The sequence below is a fragment of the Equus quagga genome, chromosome 7 (genome assembly GCF_021613505.1).
Source record: "Equus quagga isolate Etosha38 chromosome 7, UCLA_HA_Equagga_1.0, whole genome shotgun sequence".
Taxonomy (NCBI): domain Eukaryota; kingdom Metazoa; phylum Chordata; class Mammalia; order Perissodactyla; family Equidae; genus Equus; species Equus quagga.
Window position 1 is genome coordinate 16,916,836 of NC_060273.1, and position 25,518 is coordinate 16,942,353.

Consider the following 25,518-nt stretch of genomic DNA (forward strand, 5'->3'; position numbering starts at 1 on the left):
CCTTTGATTCCAAGAGTCTCACCAATTGACTGCATTCTCATCCCCTGTTATCTAGGCAGCAGCAGCCAGAATGCTCAAGGTCTCTGACATTCATGCCTACTGTCGACGCAAATAATTCATAATCAACAATAACCACCAGGAAAGTTTGAAAGAATAGAAGTTTGTTACTTATAAGACCCGGAAATTACACAGCACGTCTGGGGCCACACAGATGAGTGTGGTCACAGGTAGAGAGAGAGTGTGTGTGTAGGGGCATGGGGTTCTGCTTCTGCTGGGGTTGAGGATGAGGGCCTAGGGTTTTTTGGCCCACTCTTTATTGGTGACTTTAAAACATAAGAGCAGGAATTTAAAGCACAGGAAAGAGAGAGAGAGAGAGAAAAGTGGCCCAAATGATCAATTATTGAAATAAACCAAGATCTCTAAATCAAGGGGCCTCAGTGGGGCAGGCAGCCTGGTTCTTTACCTAGTGTGTGGCAGGCAATGTGTTTATTCCAGATAGTCCTCTTGCAGCGGATGCCTCTTTGAAATGAATGCCTTGGCAATCAAAGCTTAAGTCAGGCACTTGCATTATAAACAAGAGAAAAATCCCCAACTATCAGGGCTTATACTATAGACCCCCACCCCAGCTCACTCTGCTCCAGGCCCAAAGGACTTTTTGTCATGTCTCAAACATGTCCCCCACACTCCCACCTCAGGGCCTTTGCACTTACAGTTCCTCTGCCTGAAACACTCTCCTTCCAGATTTCCGCATAGCTTGCTCCCTCATCTCCTTCAGTCTTTGTTAAAACGTTCCTTCCCAGTGAGGCCTCCTTTGGCCTCCCTACTTGCTCTCACAGTTCCCCTGACACACCCAACCTCTAGTTCTGCTGCTTCTTTCTCTAGAGCATCTATAACATCATCACTTAGCATCTAACGTGGCATAGGATCTACTTCCTTATTTTGTATACTTTCTGCCTTCTCCAGTGAGAACAGGATTTTTATCAATCTGTTCATTGTTAAATCCCCAGCACCTAGCATAGTGTTTGGCACAGGGTGGATCCTAAAAAAGATTTGTTGAAGGAATGAATGAACGAATGAATCCTCATTACTATTAGTGTTAGGTCCCATCCATTTAGCTCTCAGGTCCCAGCATTCCAGCTGTCACACCTTTCACTTCCATTTCGGACACCCAGGAGCTCAGGGTTAGGTGTGGCACCTCTGAAAGCCCCACCATTTGGACAATCACTCCAAGTGTTTGTCTTGCTCTGAGGTTCTTCCCTTAGAAACTCAGATTTGGATGCTTTGTCAATCAGCAACCCTGAGCAGGGCATGACTGAATCCACAAGGAAGCCAGGGAGAGGCTCGAAGGCCAGAGCTGGTGGCCAGCCATAGGACAGCACCTGCTGGAGTGATGGATGGTGGCTATCGAAGGCAATGAGGGTGACAGAGCATGCAGTGGAGAGGCATCGATCAGTGAAAAGTCCCTCTTCCTGTCCATTGATCAAGGGTTCAATGAAAATGATCCTTCACTTTCGGATTCCTTCACAGGAGCAGGTGTTTTGACTGGCAATGGGGTGTGTGCCTGCTGGGGCCAGCTTTCTGGGTTGTCCTTTACAAAAGACCTCTCTGTTGGACTTGTAACTTGTCCATGGCAGTGGTGGTCTTCTGTACTTTCTCCAAGTGCTCCAGATGGACAAGGGGTGGTTGAAAAAGATAAAGTGTGCGTTCTGGCTTGAAAGGGAATCAGCGACCCCTCGCCCTCCCTTGGTCCACATGTGGCAGACATCAGGGGCCAGTGGAGGACCTGCAGACTCACAGTGTTATCCGGGGAAGACAGGCAAACTTGAGAGCCTCTTAGTCCCCTCCCATTTAGACCAGGAAGACCTCTCCCGCTGCCAGGATCAAGAGCCAGCTACCTGAGACTGTTTCCAGAAAAGGGCTCCCCCTTCTTACCCCCACCCCACTTGGCTCAGCAATGTAAGGGGTGAAGGAATCTTAATCGAGAATGTCAAGGTCTCTTCAATGCTCTCCCCAAGGGGATGGGCTCAGAGAGGGTAAGGGGCATCATAACCTCCCCCCACCTCAACCATTCCCACACCTGGCCTTCCCTACTTGAGGGTCACCTGACATTATATGCAGCCACAGGGCAACTGGCAGGGCCCAGTTTGGCCTGTTAGATCCAGAACTTTCCACCAGATGGCACCCATGCTCTCTTGTTCTCTCTCCCTCCCCCCTAACCCCCCACCCCCGCCACTCTCTCTCTCTTCCATATAATTTCTTACCATGGAAATTTCACAATAATAATGTCTGTAGTAATAATAATGTATTGTGTATTTACTACGTGCCAGGCATTATGCTAAGGGTTTTACAGACCCAGTGAGGTTAGAGAGCTGAGCAGGTCTGCATCCTGGCTATACCCCTCACTGCCACATGGCCTCAGGTGAGCAGGTCATTTCATTGTGCATCAGTTTCCTCATCTAGGAAGTTGAAATAATAACAACACCACCCACCCCATAGGAGGACTGGGAGGACTAAGTGACTTAATCCACGCAAAGCTCTTAGAAAATCATAAGCACTGTATCACTCGTTGTTAAATACATCTCATTCGACTCTGACAACTCCATGAAATAGCCACTATTATTTTCCTCATTTTACCTGTGATGAAAGTGGGGCTTAGAGAGACTGAGTGAGTTGCCCAAAGTTGCCCAGTGTTGCTGAACCCAAAGGACCCTGATGTGTGTCTTCCAAATTGGCCAATTCCATGAACCTCGTGTCTCACATCCTGTCACTCTTCTGAAAATTTACCCATTAGCAGCAGAGCACGAGAAAGGCCCAGGAGCTAAGCAGACCAAACAAAGCCTCCTCCTTGGGAGATGGGGAGGGGGTGAGGCTCTAGCGAGTTCTGTCTTCACACTGGCTCTTTCAGACATCCCATCCTCGAAGCAATCCAGGAACATGGCTGAGGAGCTGAGCAAAGCTGCGGAGATCATGGGCAAAGGCAAGAATGGGGTCGGCTTTGGCAAAGTGGACATCACCATCAAGAAAGAACTTCAGAAGGAGTTTGACATTAAGACAACCCCAGATTTGAAGCTGTTTTTTGAGGGCAACAGATCGGAGCCCATCAGCTGCAAAGGTAATGGTACGCGGGCATCAGTCAAGGTAATGCTAGCCAAGGAAACACATAAACACCAGCATTTCAGGGGCTTAACACAATTACACACTTATTTCTTGCCACACAAAGCCCAGATGGCAGCCAGAGGGTGGAGGTGAGGGCTCTGCTCCACACAGTCTTTCATGGACCCAGGCTCCTTCCAGCTTCTGGCTCTGCCCTCCCCTACAGCCTCTGAGACCCCTGCTGTTTCCTCTGTATTCAGCCAGTAGTGGGGACAAGGAGACAGGGTATCGCCACTGGTGGTGTTTATGGCCCAGGCCTGGAAGTGGCAAACATCACTTCAGTTCTCATTCCACTGACCAAAATTCTGTTACATGGTCCCACCCGACTGAAAACTGCGAAATACGATGCTGCTCTGTGTCCATAAGGAAAAGAAAACAGATTTTGGTGAACATGTAGCTGCCTGCACCACAGCTTGCATGTCAGCTGGTGGGCCCCAGAGGTGGCAGAGTGAGGTACATGGCTTACAAACTACCAGAGACCAGAAAGTAAGTCCCTACCTCCAGCTCCCACCTCCCACCCCGATCTTGTACTTTAGAATGATTTTGACAGGGCCTAGGCCAAGGAAACACTGGCAAACCTAAAGGGAGACTGAGAGATGATAGAACAAGATGGGTTTGGGGCAGGGTGACTGCCAAACACTTTAGCTTCTGTCATCATCCATTTCATTCATTAACTCATTCAATCACTTATTTAACACACTTTTATTGAGAACCTACCATGTGTCAAGCCCTGTCTTGGTGCCAAGGATGCTTGAAGGATTATGTGCCTCAGTGTGGCACATGGTACGTCCTAACTTTTTAAATGTTAAATTCATGAATGCATAAATGTATGCATGATCAATGGATGGATGGAACAAAGCTGATGAACACAGAAGTGCCCAGCACAGTCCCTACTATGCTAGTACAGTCATGTGTCACTTAATGATGGGGATATGCTCTGAGAAATGCACCATTAGTTGTGCGAACATCATTGAGTGCCGTTACACAAACCTAGACAGTATAGCCTACTACACACCTAGGCTGTATGGTACTAATCTTATGGGGCCACCATTGTGTATGTGGTCCATTGTTGACTGAAATGTCATCATGTGGCTCATGACTAAGATGTTCCCATTATATACATATCGAATGATTGAATCTCAGGAAACTGAGATTGCCTTTTGCAGCTCTGGCATTTAGCAGGCTTGCAAGAAGCCTGTTTGACTGTTACTGCAGGAACCAAAGGGTTGGGGGTGGGGAGAGCCATCTCCTGCAGGGGCTGCTCCATGCCTTGCAGTTCTCGGGATGGACACAAGGGGGCATGAGACACACAGGCCAGATTTGCAGAGGACAGTACAGCCAAAGCGCCAACCTCAGCGCAGGTTACAGAAAGGGTCAGGCAGTGTTGTGGCTCCCAGGAGGCTTGTGGGAAGGTGGCGTGTGCAGGGGGAAAGAGAAGAGATGGGAGAGGGCAGGAGCAGTGAGAGAAGGGACAGAGACTGCTGCTTCCTATGGATGCCGAGTGACCACCGTCAATGACGGTGAACCACTGGGCCCAAGCAAGGAGCCCTTAGTGAGTGTTGGCTTTGAGGAGGGCTGAGAAGAAATGAGAAGCCCCAGGTCACTTTGGTAGAGTCCATATCTGCTCATGAAGTGGCTCAGGTTCTGCGATGCCCTCACCTCCTGAAGGACAGGTGAGACTTGACCTCACTTAGAGGCAACAAGGTGACAACATGGGAACTTCTAGACTGTCTGAGCCCCCTTTGTGGTGTGAATCAGTGTCTGGGACCTCCCCTGCCATGGAGGAAGCTTGATTATCAGCCCCTCCAAGATGCCTCCCTGACTTCCAGGGTCGGAGTGCCTTGCCCCTCTTCTTGGTCCCATAGCACCTGAGCTTCCCCCATTAACGCCCTCACCTTACAGAATTGTGTCTGTTCCTCATTGTCTACCTGACTGAGAGCACAACAATGGCAAGGATCTCACTTCCTTTCTAGGTGCAGTGTGAAGCGCTTGTCCTAAACCCCACCACTAAACAGAAGTTGGTACAATGTGCCCCTAGAGACATGCACAAGAATTAATTCTTAATAGCCCCAAACTGGAAACAATCCATATGCCCATCAACAGAGAATGGATAAATACATTGTGGAATGTTCACACAATGGACTGCTACACAGCAGTGGGAAGGAATCTACAAGTACACACAACAACATGGATGAATCTCACAAACATAACAAAGTCAGACCCAAAAACACACACTGTATGATCCCATTTACATGAAGTGCAAGAGCAGGCCAACTAATGCATGCCATTAGAAGTCAGGATGTTTGTTACCTCCAGGTGTGGGTGAGATGGGCTAGGAGGGGGCACAACTGGGACTTCTAGGGGACTGGTAATGTTCCATTTCTTGCTCTGGATGGTAGTGTTCATTTTGAACGCGTCAACACTCTGATGTGTTCATTTTGTGAAAATTCATCAAACTATATGTTATAATTTGTACACCTTTCTCTATGTAAATGTACTTTATCATGTTTTAAAAATGGCCTAATGTTCTTAGGAGGTATAAGGAAAGATACTGAAAATAGGGTCCTTCTCAGCTGATGTACCAACTCAGTGTGCATTCACCAAGCCCCAGGCAGAAATTTGTCTTGCTCCAGGGCCTTTGCACAGGCTATTTGCTCTGCCTGGCAGCCTTCCCCTTTCCTTATTGCTTCCTGATTAACTCCTATGCATCCTCCAATTTTTAACTCATAAGTGATTTCCTCTAGGAAGCCCTCTTTGAGTTCACAGTCTAGGTCATGTATCTTTGCTATAGGCTCATAGAACTTTGCTTTTGACTACTTCCTTTGGGTGTAATTATACACTTATTTGTGTAATTATTTGATGATTCTCCTCCTTAACAGAATGAGAGCTGCAAAACAGTGGCACAGCACCTGATAACATAATAGGCACTCAATGCATATTTGTCAAATGAACGAATGAATGACTGAGTGCAGGAGTAAAGGCCTGCACGTGTACTCCAAAACTGCTCACAACACACATTGCTTTATCTCATAAACTCATTTCAAATGTTCCATTCTATTCTATAGCAGGATTTAATATAAAATAATATTTTACATTACCTGCCATCACGTGAAACTGAGGATCCTGGCAAACACAGTCCATCTGTAGTCTTGTGTACATTCTGGCCCACCATTATGTCTCCCCAGATATGCTATATATGTCCAATTTCAGAAGCTAAGATTTTTGTGTGCTTGGCACTCCCATATGTAGCTGAGAAATGGAAGTCAGGATCTATGAGCTTAGCAGACATTTGTGTCTCAGCTGAGGAACTGGTGGCACAGGGAGATAATGGAATTTTCCCTAGGTCACAGACCTAGCTAGTCTTTCAATTTACATTTTCTTTATTTATATGTTTTTAAAATAAATCCATCTTCCTGTCACATTGGAGAGTAGATAAGAAAAGAAGGCTGGGCATGCTTCCTTCTGGGTCTGATTCCCAGGTTTGCTGGTGGGGTGGCCACTGGCAAGCTGAACCTCAATATCCTCATCTGCAAAATGAAGAGATCTATCCTGTAGAGTTGCTCTGGGGATGGGATACATGCAAAACTCTCAGCACCGTGCCTGGTCCTTGGTAAGCACTCAATACAGTTTAGGGGCTGCTGTTAATGTTCATGCCATGGAGCTTGAGGGTGGGGAGGGGAGAGTGGAAGAACTGAACTTGGCCTTCCAGGGGTGGGAGCCCAAGACAAGACGCTTCTACTCTAAACTTGGAGAAGACAGGCCTTGCTCTAGTTCAAGAGGAAACTTCTGTGGGATCCGTTTAATTGTATCTCTCTCCAGGAATGGATGAATCTACTGCTTTGGTCATTTGGTTGAGGAGACAAATTAGCCAGAAAGCATTTTTGTTCACTGATACCCAGCAGGTAGTCAAGTTTGTGAAATCCAGGCCCTTGCAGCACTGGTTTCTTCCAGGTACCGGGTTCAAGGGGTGGGAGGTAGCTTTTTGACTGGTGAGGAACCCTGTGTCTAGGAGGTTGGTAAGGTGAGGAGAGGCTGTCACTTGGGTTAATTGCCTGCCCATTCTTCCTTTTCTAATGAGCTGGTTTCCTGCAGGGTTAAAATGAAGAAAGAAAAAAATAGAAGCTGAAGTGGTAGGAGAAGCTAACTAGAAAGTGGAGAGAAATGGAGAGAGAGGAGAGGAGACTGACATATTCATTGAACTGGTTTTGATAGCATAACTGATCTTTTTGGGGTCCATTTAGAACATCACTGAACAATAAATAATTTGCAAACTGATTTTCCTTTTAGAGAATGAGTTTCTTGCACATTTTAACTTATTTTCTATAATTTGATGACTTCACTGCTTCTCCCAGTAGAAGTTAGAACTTTGGCGTTATATTTATACATGGGGAGAGTATGTGCCTCTTTCTCTCCCACTCCAGTTTTTAACCGTGTTTTCAGCCCCAATTTTCTTTCAAGCTAAAGAATGAAACTGAAACTAAAGCCCTATCTTGATACCAAGTTCATATTTGGTACCACATGTGGTCAAATCAATTGCCTCTTTCAAAAGCAATAATGGAATAAATGTTCAAAAGTCTCAACCCGTGTTAGAACAACCTTCACCATTCTGCTCAGAAAAGGTCGAGGTTATCAAGTGTCTCCATTCGTCTCTGTGAATTTGCCTATTTTGGTCTCACATCATAGCCAGAGAAGCATTCTGGGCATAAAACAGATGACCCAGAAAAACACCAGAACTTGGAAAGGAGTGGAGATGAATTGGTCACCATTTCTACCTTGCCCTTAAAAAAGCCAGGCATTCTGCTTTCTACCGAAGTCTCACCAAACATCCTTCCTCAAACAGGATTTAGAAGAAGAAGTAGCAGAGTTGTTCTACGATGTGATCAAAGACTTCCCAGAGCTAACATTTGGAGTGACATCAATTAGCAATGCCATTGGGCGTTTCCACATCACCCTAGACAGTGTTCTGCTGTTTAAAAAGGTAGGACTTTGATCCTACTGCTGGTGAGCGGTCTCTAGTTCAAAACAGTGGACTATGCATGTATGTAAGAGCTTTGGGTACCAATTCTGGTTCTGCCACTTGTGAGCTAAGTGGATTCTATGAAACCATAGTCTCCTGGTTTCTAGCCATTCTCCATTGTAAGCTGCTCCTCCTTTCCTTAACCAGTAAAAGTAAACATCATTCACTAAGGCTCAATCTTCTGCCCTGGGTTTTCTTCTGCTCCATGCTTCCCTCCACATCCTCCATCAGAAATTACCATCCACACACCCATGACTTACAAATCTCTATCTCCAGCCAGACTTCTCTAATCTCCAGACAGACCTTTATATCTATCATCAGATGTTTCAACATGGCCAAGCTGAAAGTCATAATCTCCCCTCCAAATCTATTTCCAGCATTTCTCTCTCAATAAATGGTGCCACCATCTCTCCCATCTGAGCAAAGCCACAACACCCAGGCATCATTCTAACACCTCCCTCTTCTCAACCCCTCATAACCAATCCATCACCTCAATCCTACTCATTTTAAATCCAAAATACCCCTTAAATCTATCCATTTCTCTCTACTGCTACCATCCTAGGTCAAGGGACCATCATCTCCCACACCTAATGCAACATCCTCCCAACTGATTTGCCACATTCTCTCTTGTCTTCTAAAGAGCAATCCTTTCAAAATTCAAATCTGACGGTCACTTTCCTCCTTGCCATTGAAAGCCCTTTAATGGCTTCCTATTACTCTTAGGATAAAGACTCAAGTCCCTAAAGAGGCCCACAAGCCTTCTACAGTCTAGCCTCTATCACACACCTTCCTTCTCTCCCTCTCTGGGATCTAGATCTGAACTGTCCAATATGGCAGCTGCTAGTCGCATGTGACCATTTACATTAAAATTAATTAAAATTTTAGCTCATCAGTCAAACTAGCTTCATATGAATACTGGCTACTATATTGGACAGCACAGATTTACAGAGCATTTCTATCATCACAGAAAGTTCTATTGAAGACTGTTAGTCTAGACACTGTGGTTTGGTTTCTGGAACATGCCTTACTCCCTCCCCACACAAAGCCAAATCCTTACAATAACCATGTTACTGAGAGATATGGGTTAAAAGAGGTTAGGTTGCTTGCCCAAGGCCAAACAAGAGGCAGCTGGAGTGACATCCAGATCTGCCTGACTTTCAGAGAAGACTGTGAGCTACTACATTTTTACTTGGGCCCACGGAAATCACTGAAAGATTTTAAAGTGGAGAATAATCTGATTTGTGTTTTTGAACGGGACAACATATAATCCAGAAATAGATCCAAATACATTTGGAAATTTAGTATATGATAAAGACGACATTTTAGATCAGTAGGGAAAATCTGTGTTATTTAATAACTAACGTTGAGAGAACTGGGCAGCCTACAGAAAAAAAAAAAAAAACTAAACTAAAGCTAAGTCCATACATCACTCTTTCCATCAAACTAAATTCCAGATTGATCCCTGATTTAAAAATATAACGATGAGACCATGTAAAAACTAGAAGATCCCATGGGAGGTTTGCTTTCTAAACTTGGAGTGGGAAAGCCCTTTTGTAAGGCATGACAGAAAGCCTAGAAACTATGAAAAGAAATACTGATAAACTTGGGCTACATAAAAATTTAAAAGTTCTGCAGCATAAACCCCATCACAAAATCAAAAGCCAAACAGCAAACTTGGATGAAGCATTCGGGAGAGACTTGGTCTATCTCAATGGTTAAAAGCATGAGCATTAGATCAGACTGTCTGGGTTGGAATCTTGGCTCCATCTCTTATGAGCTTAGCAACCTTGGGCAAGTCATTTCACTTCTCTGTGCCTCAATTTCCTCAACTGTAAAACAGGGGAAATAATAGTACATAGCTCAAGGAAATGTTTATGAGGATTAAATGAGTTCACACATATAACACGTTTAGAACAGTGGCTGGTACAACAGGAGCTCTCAATAAGTCTAATTAGTATTATTAGACTATTGTCATGATAGAAAAGAGTTTGGACTTTATCCAGAGGACAATGGGGGCTATGAAGTGTTTAAGCAAGAGAATGACATGATCAGATTTGCGTTCTAACATCATCACTCTGGCTGAAGTGTGGGGGATGGATTGGAGAGAAACAAGGGGAGAAGTGGGAAGACCATTAGGAGGCTTTGGCAGGAGTCCAGGAAGAGGTCTGGACTACAGGATGGGATTGGTGGAGATGAAGAGAAGGAGATAGAGTAGAAGGAAATTAGCAGACAGCTGCTTTCTCCTTCCCCCAAAATTGTGATCCTGGGCTACATAGAATTATATCATTCCCTGTGTTAGTTCTCAGGTCTCTCTGAGAAGCAGTCACCAAATAGGATCAGACATGCAAAGATCTATTAGGGAAAATGCCTGTGAAGGAAAACAGAGAGGATGCTGAGGGAAACTCAGAGAGTAATCAGACCATGATGTAGGTCTGACGCTTTAGAAGGAAAGAAGGTTAGGTGAAAGAGTCCTTGACAGCAGTGGAGTTCTTAGAAAGTTTGTCGAACTCAATTATCAGAGAAGTCCTGCATCTCCCAGAAATAGAATCCCTGACACATTTGCTTATTTGTTAGGAGCAGTATGTGAGAAACTGCTTAGCATCAGCACAAATACTTGGATGGATTTGCAGAGCAAGGTAGCTGGGGCTGTCAGTTAATTATACTCTCTGTAGATTGGAGATTTTCATGGCTGCCACCTTCCCATATTCCACCCACAAGCTAATCTGCCCAGCCATCCATATTTATTAAGAACCTAGATTATGAATTACACTTAAGTGCCTACATCATGGAAGCTACAGCCCTCCAATGTTTTTCTTCTTTTGTCCAAGGGAAAAATTGTGAAATGCCAGGAGCTTATTTATGACACTACTAACAAACAAGTCCTCAGTCAAGTCACAAAACAGCACCTCACAAATTTTGTTGTTGAATACAACACTGAGGTCAGTGAGCAAAGGTTCCCTAGGAGAAGGGGTGCTGGGAGAGCTGTGCATAGAATGACCTCTTTTCCTTGTAATTTCAGAATAAGGATCTGATTTATTATTTGAATATCCTGAATCACATGCTGCTCTTCATCTCCAAGTCATTTGGTACGATAATGCAGCATTGAAAGAATTCCAAAACAAGGTTTGTGGAAGGTGCCTTTGCTCTTTTGGGGAATTAGTTGGGAATCCAAGATCTGTACACCCTGACGCCATTCACCTGCCCTGCTGATTATAAATTAAGCCAGGAAGGATTTGCATTTGCATACAAATTTCCTGATTTCAATATAGATGCTACATATTATTTACTGTTTACTTTCAAACCAACTTCCTCCCTTCTTCCTGTCCAGTATCTCTTCCTTTCTTGTCAAATGCATGCTCCTTCTTCTTTCATCTTTTTGATAAGTCTACTATGGGAACATGATGATTCAGCTGCTTTTTTGATGGAATAAGTGTGGGTGACTGCATTGTGGGCAGCATTTGGCCTGGAGGTAAGAGGGACAAAAGACCACTCCTCCTTGAGGTCAGGGAAAATGAAAAGCCTGATGGTGTGACATGGCATGATGATCTGACAAGTAATTGCCGAGATTCTGGGCTTTAACATCACACAGACCTGGGTTCAAACTCTCCTCTTACAAGCAATTTTGTCTTAGGTGAGTTTCTTAACCTCTCAGTCTCAATCACTTCATGTGTCAAACGCAGAGCTGTGGTAGAATTGGAGGTGCCATATGTAAAGCAATAAGAATGTGTATAATAAACAGTGCTTCTTCTTATTGATATCATTATCATTAGAAACAAATCTGCTTTTCCTAAGCACTATGCCCAAATTTATGTAGTTATACCACCTGGACTATGGGGGCTATTTACTTCATTTTTCTCTTTATTTTTATAAGAAGTATGGTAATGGCAGATTTTTTTATTTTGAAGAAAATTATTCTGAACATCAAATGAAACAATTAAAAATGTTGAAACCCAAAATAAGCACAGAGTAAAGCCAACAGGGCATAAACATGTTTAATGTTCATGCTACAGCCCACTGCATTGTTCTCCAGGAGAGTTGTTCCAATTACAGAAATATTTCTGGTGAATATATTTCCTGGTTTATTCAATTTTAAACTTTAAGATTCTTGATATAATTAAAATGATCACAATATGATTGCTTTCTCTATATTTCTCCCACATTATAATAGTCAATATTCAACCATATTTTCTTCTAGATTATATTTTTTTTAACTCCTTTCATCTAGGCAGAATTCATTTTGGCACACATTGTGGTCAGTGTCATGGCCGAGTGAGCTTGCCCGGGACTCTCTCCCCTCCAACATACCACAAAAAGGAGCAACCATATTCCAACAAAAAACATCCTAATAGCACAGGAATCCTCAGAGACCCACAGCAGCCAAAAAACGGAGGGTGGAGAGGCTGGAGCCCCCCCTCGGAGGAGCTGGAACAGGGTAAGAGAGATCTTCGCTGCCCCCCTAAAGACTGGGATCACTGCAGCGGGAGGTTCGGTGAGGGAAGGAGTGGGGGAGGGGCCGCACATCCACAGGATCATCCAGGACTCCAACAGCGACGCAGCCCAGATGGAAGCCCTCTAACAGGGGAAAGCTTTCACGTGTGGTGAGTTCATCAAGTCAAGACCCCAGGAGACCAGATAGGGAGAGCTGATCGGAAATTGGGTCTACCCGCAAGAGAAAGTGCCCCTCCTCCCCCAACCCGTGGGGTGCACCACCATCTTGGTTGAAGGCAGAGGGCTCACAATACGCAGCTCTTACGCACAATACGCACCCCCATCTAGTGGCGACAGGCTGTAACTGCAACTGAATAATACTACCATGGGGAAGACTCGTCCTCCTTCCAGCATCCATCAATTCATCAAAACCCCAGACCAGAGGGAAAACAAGCACCCAGAATTATGCTCTGAGGACTCAGAAATAAGTACACTAAGCGACAATGGATTCAGAATAGCTATCATCAAAGAACTCAATGAGGTAAAGGAAAATATAGACAAACAAGTCAACGAGTTCTGGAGTTACTTGACAAAAGAGGTTGAAACTATAAAGAAGAATCAATCAGAAACACTAGAGATGAAAAATACAACAGAAGAAATAAAACATCATATGGAATCCCTGAATGCCCGTGTGGGCATCAGAGGAGCAAATCAGCATAATCGAAGATAGACAGGTTGAATGGCTCCAGACAGAGGAAAAGAGAGAATTAAGAATAAAAAGGAATGAAGAAAACCTCTGAGAAATAGCTGACTCAATGAGGAAATGCAACATAAAAATAATTAGTATCCCCGAGGGCAACAAATAGGAGAGTGGAGCAGAAAGTGGGCTCACAGGAATAATAGCAGAGAACTTCCCAAATCTAGAGAATGAGAAATGTGTGTGGAGGAAGTTTTCAGGTCTCCTAGATATGTCAATGCAAAAAGACCTACTGCAAGGCATATAGTAGTCAAACTGGCAAAAGTGAATAACAAAGAAAGATTACTCAGCAGCAAGGCAGAAGAAAATAACGTACAAAGGAACCCCTATCAGACTTTCAACAGATTTCTCTGCAGAAACCTTACAAGCTAGGAGAGACTGGAATGACATATTCAAAACTTTAAAAGATAACAATCTTCAGCCAATAATACTCTATCCAGCAAAAATATCCTTCAGATATGAGTGAGAAATTAAATCTCTCCCAGACAAACAAAAGCTAAGGGACTTCATAGCCACGAGACCTCCTGCCTAAAAGAAATCCTCAAGAAGGCCCTCATACCTGAAAAAAGGACAAAAGGGAGAAAGGGGTCACAAAACACAGAGTAAGGAGACAAATAGAATCAGAATAGGATAGCAAATATACAACTATAGCAATAGGATAAAGGGAAGGAAAACAACAAAAACAATCTTATCACTTTAACTACAAACTCACAACACAAGTTGGAATAAGAGATGACAGTAACAACTTAGGAGGAAAGGGACTGAATCAGTTTAAGCTAAGGAAATAAGAGGCCACCAGAAAATGGACTATGTTATACATGAGATTCTGAATACAAACTTCAGGGTAGTCACTCAACTTAAAAACAGAACAGAGACACAAAAAATAAGTAAGGAATTAAGAATGTGATGTCAATGGGTAGTCCAAAACACACAGGACAAGAAACAAAGGTAATGCAGGAAAACCGGAAAACAAGTGACATAGTGACAGCATTAAGGCCTCCTGCATCAATAATCACCCTCAATGTAAACGGATTGAACTCTCCAATAAAAAGACACAGAGTGGCAAGATGGATTAAAGAACAAGATCCAACAATCTGTTGCCTCCAGGAAACACACCTCAGCTCCAACGACAAACACAGGCTCAGAGTGAAGCAGAGGAAGATGATAATCCAAGCTAATGGCAAACAAAAGAAAGCAGGTGTCGCAATATTTATATCACACAAAGTAGATTTCAAGATAAGGCAGGTAAAGAAAGACAGAGGGTCAGTATATAATGATCAAAGGGACACTACATCAAGAAGAAATAACACTTATAAATATCTATGCACCCAACACAGGAGCAACAAAGTTCATAAAGCAACTATTAACAAACCTAAAAGAAGATATCAAAAATGACACAATAATGGTAGGGGACCTCAACACCCCACTCACATCATTGGAAGATCATCCAGACAGAAAATCAACAAGGAAACGATGGAATTAAATGAAAAGCTAAAACAGTTGGACTTAATAGACATATATAGAACACTCCATCTAAAAACAGGAAATTACACATTCTTCTCAATTGAACACGGAACATTCTCAAGCATAGACCATATCTTGGGAAACAAGGCAAGCCTCTATAAATTTAAAAAAATTGAAATAATAACAAGCATCTTCTCTGATCATAATGCTATAAATCTAGAAATTAATTACAAGAAAAAAGCTGAGAAAGGGGCAAAGATGTGGAGACTCAAAAATATGCTATTGAACAAGCAGTGGATCATTGAAAAAATTAAAGAAATCATTTTGGCACATACTGTGAGATGAGGTTCTAAATTGCCTTTACCTCCATTAGCAAGTTCCAACATGCTATTTATTGATTGGGATCCATTTTAGAGCCAAAGACAAAGAGCTGGATGAATATTATTCCAGTAGGCCATACCCCCCATATCTTACCTTGTTTACCTCTAGCCAACATTTGTTGAAAGTATACAAGGTCTGCTTTGTTTTTCAGTCTCCCTACCCCCTAGAAGAGTGTTTGGCACATAGTAGGCCCCTTCATATTTTGATTGGTGAATGACTTGAGAGTGTCTGATGCCAGGTGTCTGCTGCAGTCTCTAACTGGTCTCCCTGCTCCCACTCTTGTTTCTTCTCTGCAACCAGAATAATCTTTTAAAAATTATCGTGTCACTCTCTGGCTTACTATTCTTCAGTGGCCTCATGTCTCGTTCAGACAAAAACTGTGCTCCAAGCTCTGTACTGGAGTTCTGACGTCATCTCTGACACATCTCTGACTTTGTCTCCCATGACTCTCTCCTTCATGGTGCTGAAGCCACATGGGCCTTTCCTTTCTATTCTAGAACACTCTACACTCCCTCTCAACACTCCGTAGGCCTTTGCACTCACAGTTTCCACTGCCTGAATCAATGTTCCCCTGATTTGTTACTCATCTCCCAGGTCCCAGCTAAAATGTCACCTCCTCAGATACTCCTCCTGACCTTCCTATCTAATACTGAGCCCCTACCTCATCCCGTCTGTGCAGTCACTCTATCACAGTGCCCTGTTTTATGGTCTAGTTGGCACGCTTCGCTATCTGAATTTATTAATTTGTTTACACGTTTTTGTCTGTCTTCTCCACGAGAACATAAGCTTCATGAGGGCAAGATTTTGTCTGTCTTGGGCAGCACTGTACCCCCAGCACTTAGGAAAATGCCTGGTAGGCACTCCACAAATATCTATTGAATGAAAGAGTGAATGAAGTCACGAATTTCCTTGGTAGAAGAATAATTTAGAATAATGATGAACTGACATGTATTGAACATTTTCTACCTCTCAGTCACTGAACTAAGCTTTTACATATATCATCCTGCTTAATTCTTAGCAACCCTATAAGGTGGGTACTACTATAATTACCACTTTACAGATAAGGAAACTGAGGCACAGACAGCGGAACTTACTGTTTTGCTCAAGGAACTGAGAGATGAAAGCTCAGGACCTCCTGACTTGCTACAGTTGTGTGGCTGGTGCCCTGCACAAGGATGGCAACACCAGGCTGATGGCCAATGCCCGTGTCTGCAATGGGGAACAGGGCCGCACTTGCCTGATGGAAGGGAGCCTTTGTCAAGTCTTTCAGACGCACTCCATAGACCCTGCTACTTGCATTCCATTAGTCCCCTCCTACAACTTCCCAACACTTTCTCACCCTTGGTAAGGGATTCCTTACCCAATTCCAATTCCTTACCTTTTTCATGGCCTCAAATCCAGAGAGAGACAGGTTTCACTTGATTTGGCAGATCCTTTTCATCCTTGTGGATGCAGATGAACCCACAAACAGACATGTCTTCAAACACTTCCGGATCACAGAGGTCAGTATCCCATCTGTCCAGATCTTAAACTTAAGCTCTGAAGTGAGGTACAAAATGCCTTCCAAGGAGATAAACTACAAAAACTTCAAGAAATTCAGCTGCAGCTTCCTGAATAAAAGTGCCAAGGTAAGTTTGTTCTTAGACAAAGTTTATCCAGAATCTCAGAATTATCTCTTTTTGGTCATTCTGCTGGCTTTAGTTATCTGAATGGGGAGGCAGGATAAAGGTCAACCTCATGGTTCAATGTGGGGAAATACCTCCATCTCCCACCTCAAATCTATTCAACTTTTGACCTGTCTTGACTCTATAATTCCACCATTAATTCTTTATTCTTAGAGTAAAGGCATTTCCTCTGCAGGAATTTCCAATTGAAAAGCAGGCGCTCCCAGTGCTAACATCCTCCAAAAGGCGGCTCTTACTCTCCTTTCAGACTCTAATGTGAAAGATTCACTTGGCCCAAGGGAAGATGCTTGCTTCGGGGAGTAGTTGGGGTGGAATGTATTCAGCAATCGGGATTTAACCTCAAAGGCTTTAGGGAGCTTTTCTTTGAGGGATTAGAAGGGAGCCAATTTTGCTAAAAGGGAAGAGAGGCTGCAAAATGATGGCTACCTAACACACCATCACCTGCTGTTTATTGAGGAATTGCTGTATCCTCAACCACTCTGCCAATTTAGGTGACTAGACTTTTTACTTTCTAAATGGGGACACTTTTGAGAGTAATGGGGTATTTTTAAAAAGTATTTCTGGAACACCAGGAATAAATTGGGACTCTCGGGACAAACCAGAATGTACCAGAACCTTACCTCTGAGGACACCCATTACCTTCTGTCTGCTCTCCCACACACTGCCTCCCCCACAGCCTTATCAAGTGAAAGCTGTTGTTTCTCTGATGCACATTATCACAGGCCAAGTGGTGAGGCAGGTCTCCTCCACTCTGCTTCCAAACCATTTGTCCTCCTCCTACCTTCAACAACTCCAGACCCTTGGGAGCCCATGCCTTTGGACTTTTGATCACCTGATCCTGCCTCCTGTTGCTGTTCTCTGATCACCTCCCTCAGCCTCTGAGGACTTCAGCTGCTCACTTGCCCTTCTTCCATACTCTGCCATCATTTCCAGTAATGTCAATATCCAAAACCCTGGTCTTTTCTCCTACAGTTGGTATGTCCATGCCATCTCAGCCACTCGCTCTTATGGCCACACTCTAGAGATGGCAGCCCCTCTGAAAGCCTGGTTTCAAGCTTTCCATCCTCTTAGATCCCTTCTCTAGTTGTCACATGGCTACAATTCCTTACACTTTTCATGGCCTCCAACCTTCTGATCCCATTCCACAATCTTTTTAGTGCTCTCCTTTGTGAACTTGGATTCCATGGCTCATCTCTCTGGTCATGACCCCCTTAGCTCCCGTATCCCCTCCACTTTCTACCTCCTCAACATCCTGTAGTATTTACCAGACAAAATCACAACCCCGTTGAACCCACTTACTTTCCCTACTCTCAATGAAAATAACCAATCTATAGATAAGAAAAATAAGGTGTGTTTTACCTGAGTTACAGTGGGGATTATAACCTGGGAAGGCCTTAGAACGCATTCTGGAGAAGCATGGTTTTCAGTATGGTCTCATATCTTTTTAGAACAAAAAATACACCCAGAATACATTTTCATCAAAGTTTCAAAGAAGTATTTAGTTGCAAATTAGCAGGTCAACATGACCCTGATGTTAGGAAAGGGACTAATCAGGGAGTTACCAATAGGGCATTACCAATAGGGTGTTACCAATAGCATGTTACCAATTGGGTGTAGGAGGGGAAGTGTGCATTCTTATCCTAAGAGAGTGCATTTTTCAATGGTTAAAGCAGATGTACAATGTATATTTGATAGGCCACAAGTCAGGCTTTTTTACTTCAAGCCAAATCAGTTTTGAACCTGAATAGTTACCCTGTATACCTAAATATGTGAAAATCTCGTCACTGCTGCTTCCAGGCCCATCCTGGAGAAAAAGAACATCACTGTGAGGCAGGCTGGCTTCAAGGAATCACAAACCAAACCTCCCATCGGCACTTAGAAATGTCCTAACGTCTCTTTGTTTCTCTTAGTGTGTTCATTCTCTTAATCTCTGAATCTATTTCTCTTCATACCCCATTCCTACTTTCAGTCTCACCTGAGCACTTGACTCGTGTGTCACTAATAAAATAGAAGGCTTCACACAGGGGACCCTTCACTTTCCATCCCCCCATCTACAAATGTACCTGGAGCTCTACCCATCCTCTCTCTTCCCTCCGTCTCCATCTCCATGACCAACAGGTGCTCTTGTGCTCTTACAATAAAGATGAGTATCCTTCACATGAGTGATGAGATCTGCCTGATCTGGCCCATTCCTAATTCTCCATCATGTTCACCATTTCCCATCTTCCATGCCCAGCCCCCACTCCCCTTTATGCCCCCTTGAAAAGAATCTTCAAGTCCTTTCCAGAGGCTGGGGCAGGAATGAGGGAGTGCAACGTCGGAAGTAAGGCTGGTGAGCTGAGCAGACCTGACAGCAAGGACTTATACGTATATTAAGGATTTGGTATCCTAAAAGCAATGGGAAGCTACATGCGCACGGTGAAGGCAGAATTCTGCCTGTAGGAGAATAAAGGCAAGCAGAGGATTAGGAGACAATGCAGAGAGAACACTAGGAGGCTATTCCAGTGATCTAGATGAGAGAGGAAGGCTTCCTGGACTAGGGTAGTAGCAGTGCAGACAGAGAGAGGGGTGTGGATTCAAGAGATAGTCAGGAAGCAATGGTTGCAGAGAAAAATATAGGTTCTGAAATTTATACCACTTCATTCAAAGAGAAGCAAGAGCTTGGTTCATTCTTTCACTCATTCATTCACAAAATATTTATCGAGGTCCTACTATGTACCAGGCAGTGGATACTCAATGATAAGGGAAGAAAAGTCCCTTGTGATATTCTGTCTAGTGTGGTAAAGACACATTAATCAAATAACCAGAAAAATAAGTATAAATGACACACCTGAATAAGAGATACAAGCACCAGGTGTTGTGAGAACGTATGGGAGCAGGATCTGACCTCGTCTGGATGAGAGTCAGGGAAGCCCTACCTTGAGGTCATTCTAAATGGTAAATCTGAGTTAACCAGATGCAGAAGGGAATGTAGGAACGAGGTGGGGAGGCCCTCCAGGCAGAGGAACAGCACAAAGGGGTACAGAAGACCAGTACAGCTAAAGAACGCAAGGGATGGTTACGAGTTTAGAGAGGTTGGCAAGAACCAAAGTGTGATAAAGATCTTAAAGGTCATGTAAATGATCTTGGTTTTGATGCTCTGAAAATTGAGGACAGCTAATTTTTTATGGGCGGAACAAACTAAGATGTTAAAGACATGAACCCCACTCTCATCTAAGAATTCCAAGAATGCTAGAACCTGTCCCAGTTTGGAGCCCTGCCTCCTCGTCAGTCCTCTGATCCTAACTGGCCCTGGACAATCCAGGCTTGACATCAAGTCATGATCTGTCTCAGCATTTCAAGCTCTTTCCAAGTCTCTTGTAAGAAGAAGAGAAAATTTTCCATTCTTCCCAGTCAGGACTGGGAGCCCCAACTGCCAACCCCTTTCCAGAGACTCTCAGACCTCTCAAATTTCCTTCCTAGAACCATCAATCCAGTGAAGAGATTCCAAAATACTGGGACCAGGGGACGGTTAAGCAGCTTGTTGGGAAGAACTTCAATGTCATCACCAAGGAAAGGGACGTATTTGTGATGTTCTGTAAGTACTTCCACAGAGGCCACGGGAGGCAATAGCCCTGACATTACTTTACAAGTGTGGTTCCTGAATTCTTGGGCACCCAAATCTCCAAAATCTATCAAAGCACCATGCCACAAATGGTCTTCAGACATCCAAAGAGTTTGGATCAAGATGGTAATCAGCTACAGTGCAACGCTCCTCAAAAATCGAATTCTTGGAATGGGTAAAATACCTTCCACTTAATCCAGGCCTGTGACTATAACAATAATAAAGCTGATGGCTAACACTGACTGAATGCCATGGTACACCAGGCCTTGTGCTGAGCCATTCTCTACGTTATCTCATTTAATCCTCACAACATACTTTTGAAAGTAGCTACTATTGTTGTTCCCACTTTACAGATGACTAAACAGAGTCCCAGGGAGAAGAAACTTTTCCAAAGTCACGCAGCTAGTAAGTGCTGGAACTGGCATTGAAACCTAAGCAGCCTGACTCCAGTGCGTATGCTGGTAACGGCTGGACTGAATCCCCCCGCTTCTGGCTTTATGTGACTTACCAAATGTGCTGTATTTAACCTACCTGAGCTGGTGTGGCCAAGCGGGGGACCCGAATCATGCAAGTAAAGGACTTAGCACAGTGTCTGGCATGTTGTAAGCACTTGATAAATGACAGCTATCATTGCTATTCTTATTCCTATTGTTATAATTATTTCCAGTGCTCACCTAAGGACTCTGGCCCCTTCCCCAGTTTCTGATTTGCATGTGAGAGCCAAAGCCAGGGACCCTGTCTCCCAGCCTGAGACGCAGAGAAGGGTGACAATGAAGCTGCTTCAGACATCTCTTTTATTTAACACGCAGTTACCATTTATTGAGCACGTACCATGAGCCAGACATGAGCTTGCGGTTTACACACCTGCTCTCATTGCCTCCTCAAAACAAGCCTCTTAGGAAGGGCCAGCGAATTGCTCCACAATACAGATCAGGGAACCCAGCCTTACAGAGGTTAACTGCCTTACCTCAGGCCACACTGTAAATAAGCTGCAAGGCAAAAAGTTCAATTCGAGCTCTGATCCCATCACTTCATGGAGGGTGAAAGGAGGGCTGGATTGCATCATGCAGGCCTTTTAAATCTCACTGAAATGGACTCTCATCCACAGGGTGCAGTGTTTAAGGTCTGCGTGGCTAACTAACCATGATCTGTTGCCTTTAAATGAGAGGCTGCGGTGGCCCTTTCTGTACTTACCTGACACCTGGAGTTATGAGAGTGCCCATTTGTTTCTGGTGAAAGGTAAAAACAGCATCATTTTCTTGGAAGCAGGACTGTCACATTGGCCCCCTGGGACTGCAGCCATTATACTCCCTCCTGCTCCAACTCAGGGCCCATTGGGCTCCAGGGGAGCTGCGGGGCCACTGCTGGCAGAGCAGGTGGTCCTGGAAGCACTTGGTTTGTAAATGGAGGGGTGATCATCCAAATGTGGAGTGTCCAGGGCCTCTGAGGCCACTCCTCCTGCACAGCCAGAAACTAATGGAATGACCAGCAGACAAGTTTCAATTTCCCTTCTGTGTTGGAGCTGATCCCTGATTTCTCTCCAGAGGGCTGGGTGCCTGGGCAAAAATCACAGCTCAAGGAACTATCCCACAAGGAAGTCCAGTGTCCCCTTTCCGGGCATAGTGGTACCTGTCACAACCTCCTGTTCACTTCTTGGGTGCATTCTCTCCACCAGACTGAAAGGCAGCGTGGTATAATGTTCACAAGTCAAAGCAACCTGTCTTCAAATCCCCCTTCCTCTGCTTAACTCACTGGGTGATCTTCGGCTACAAGTTTAAGCTCTGTTGGAAAACTCTTGCATGCTCTCTCCCTCTCACACTCACTCACACACACACGCACACACACTCACTTACTGGCAGAACATGAGGAAGCAACTAGCATAGATATTTTCCTGGTTTTCTTCTTCATCTGGAGTGGAAAGCTATGTTAAAGGAAAAACAAAGAATAGAAGAAAATGTCCCAGCATGCTAAAAGTGTTAGCATCTGGGCGAAAGGAGAGTAGGTTAATATTTTTCTGACTTATTTAATAATGATCAGGTACTATGTCTGAAATGTAAAATAATCTAATATACCATTAAAACAGAGAAGGAATGCAATTTGCAAAGCAGCAGAACCATTAGTAGAACACAGTGATGGTGTTTATGGACCAGTGTTGGCTTTCAGAGTCCTCATTAGTGTGAGCCTGCGCAATGGCCCCTCTCTTCCAGATGCACCCTGGTCTGAAAAGTGCAGGGCGCTGTTCCCAGTGTTGGAGGAGTTGGGCAGAAAATATCAAAACCACCCCACAGTCACCATCGCCAAGATCGACATCACGGCAAATGATATTCAGCTGATGAACCTGGACTGGTACCCCTTCTTCAGGCTCTTCCCCACCGACTCTCAACAAGTGAGGGGCTCTTGGGACTCACATAACTGGAAATGTTGTTGTGTCATTAGCGCAGACTCGGTTTCTCCCTATCTGCAGCTCTGCCTTCCATTAAATCAGATTCGTTCTCAGCTCCAATGACCCTCTCATGTTCATGTTAAAGAGTGTTTTCCTTTAGCTTCCACAAAAGTCTCAAAACTCAGATGGGGTCCAGCTTAGGTCAGTTGCTAGTCCCTGACCCAATCATTGTGGATGGAGAAATTTTTATTATCCTTCTCTTGGAGCCATGGTAATGGAGGCTCAGAGAGGTTAAGCAACCTGCCCACTGTACTCAGGTGGTTAGGAATGGAATGGGACTCTGGATTTACCTATGAAGGAATCCCTGCAGGAAGAGGCTACCATTTTGACCCTGTTCTGTTTCCTTCCTAGGCTGTACCGTATAAGGGAGAACACACCATGAAGGGCTTTTCAGACTTCCTGGAAAGTCAAAGGAAGACCAGGATTGAGGATGAAGATGAGGTAAGGCAAACAGCAGCACCCTGGGTTATTCTTTCCCACATAGAATCATCGAGACCTCAGTGGACTAGGAAAGAACGTGCCAAGAATTCCATTATTCTTGTGCACTCTGGAGATACCTGAAGATGGCTGAGCAACCATCCAGTTTGGATGATTTTATTTCAAAGGCACGTTCTACAAGGAAGCAGCAATGGCAGACTTCAGAAACACTTGGAGGGGCAAAGTCTCTGAAGTCTCACACAGCTCCCAAGGCTGCTTCCCTGGGTCCACTGTTCCTGAGTTGGTAACCAGATGTCTTGATGGCATACTGCCCTGTGGTATTATTCTCCTGATGGTTGGGATGACAATCCCCATTCTCTCCTAATCCTGTTCATGCCTTAGTGAGGCCATCTGCTGGAAGTTGCCATCTGTATTAGTTAGGACCCTTCAGTTGCCAATGTCAGAATCACGACTCTGTGGCTTAAGCAACAACGGGAATTTATCCTATATAACTGGCAGAACATTAGGCATGAGTGGATCCAGCTGAAATTCATTTTCTGTCTCCCCATCTCTGTTTTCCTCTATGTTGGCTTCTTTCCCAAGCAGTCACTTCCCCATGGAGGGTCAAAGATTGACCAATAGCTCTAAAGTACTATCTTCCCAGCTTAGAGAGAAAGCACCTACTTCTTAGTAGTCCTAGCAAATGTCCTGGACAGGGATCTCATTAGCGAGGCCTGGGTCACATGCTCAGCCATGGAGCCAGGCATGGGGGCAGCCATATCTGTGGACTTAAGAGTGGAGGAAGGCTGGTTCCCCAAAGGTCCTGTTATTGGAGGGGCAAAATCACAGTTGAGAATGTCCCCAACCAAGCCAAATGAACCTTTGCATCTAAGAGGATCACTCAGGTGCCTCTCTCTGGGCACTTCCAGAAAAAGTGGCCTTGGCAATTATAATCACAATTATCACATATTTCTTGCCTCTTTATCTTCCTTCTTCCTTCCCTTCCTCCCTTCTTTTCTTGAACAGCTATTGTCTATTGAACAAAGTGAAGTGATAGAAGAGGAGGTATTAGCTGAGGAAGAAGTGGTACCTTTTATGCAGAAAGAGTTACCTGAGCAGAAGCTGCCTGAGCTGGAGAATGGGATCAAGCCGGAAGAGCCAGCTGAACAGAAGGAAACAGCTCAGAAGGAGGAAAGGGTGGCTAAGCCAAAAGGACCTCCAAGACAAGAGAAGAAACCAAGAGTCAAGGAAGAACTGTAGCTTTTCCAAAGCCAGGAGGGAAAGTGCCCATTTTCCAGGTCCTGGTATCATTTTCTAAGTGGAGCTACTCCAATAAAATTATATATCATTGTGGTGGGTGGGTGGGGGCTGGATAATAATAGCCCCTGAGTGTCGTCAGCCCTGTTTTATTCATTCCCACTTTTTCCTGGTTGGTGCTGCATTAGAAGAGCTGTTTGGCCTGGAATTCAGACACAACTACAAGGGAAGCCATAATAGCCACATTTGATGAGTATTTACAATAGGCTGGGCATTCATCTAGTTCTCACAACATCACTGGGAGCTAGGTTTCATTATCCCCATTTTACAGATGAGGAAAGTGAGGCAAAGAGAGGTTAAGCAACCAGTCAGGATCACACAGCTAGAAAGCCCTTGAGAGATAATCCTAGGCAATCTCACTTCAGAGACTGCATTTAACCACTATGCACACCACCTCCACCATGTTGGGGTTCCAAGAGTGGCTAAAACTTTCAAATGAGGTGGATTGATTTGCTTATGCTGTATGTTGGCCCATTAAGAAAGAGATCAAACCCCAAACCTGTCCCCATCTTCCCCATCTCAACAAATGAGATGTTATGCTCAACCAATAATTGGCTAGGATAATCCTCAAGTCCCTTCTTTCCTTTTACTACCATAACACTAACCCTACTAATCCATGTGACTTCACCACTTCCTTCCACTGACCACCCACTTCCCTCCACATGACTCCACTCACTTCCTTCCATGTGACTCCACTCAGCATTCTTTCAGCAAATGCTTTCTGGACTGATTGGAATGTAGTGGGTGCATTGTAAGGTACTGAGGATACAGTGGGACTGGAGGGCACTATCCCCACCCTAAAATATCTCATGGTTTAATGTAAACAAGATGCAAGTAAGGACATAGCAATCT

At 44.2% G+C, this 25,518-nt stretch overlaps 1 protein-coding gene across 1 annotated transcript; it reads left to right on the forward strand.

Annotated features, from left to right (window-relative positions):
- The first annotated feature begins 2,619 nt into the window (after nt 1-2,619).
- On the forward strand, nt 2,620-25,070 carry LOC124241768 (protein disulfide-isomerase-like protein of the testis). Its single transcript, XM_046665858.1, is given in 12 exon segments — nt 2,620-3,112; nt 6,973-7,084; nt 7,086-7,104; nt 7,994-8,131; nt 10,999-11,109; nt 11,190-11,271; nt 11,274-11,293; nt 16,631-16,828; nt 20,348-20,462; nt 22,697-22,875; nt 23,284-23,373; nt 24,376-25,070. Coding segments are annotated over 12 exon segments (1,698 nt in total). The 5' UTR covers nt 2,620-2,712; the 3' UTR covers nt 24,610-25,070.
- The last annotated feature ends 448 nt before the right edge of the window (nt 25,071-25,518 follow it).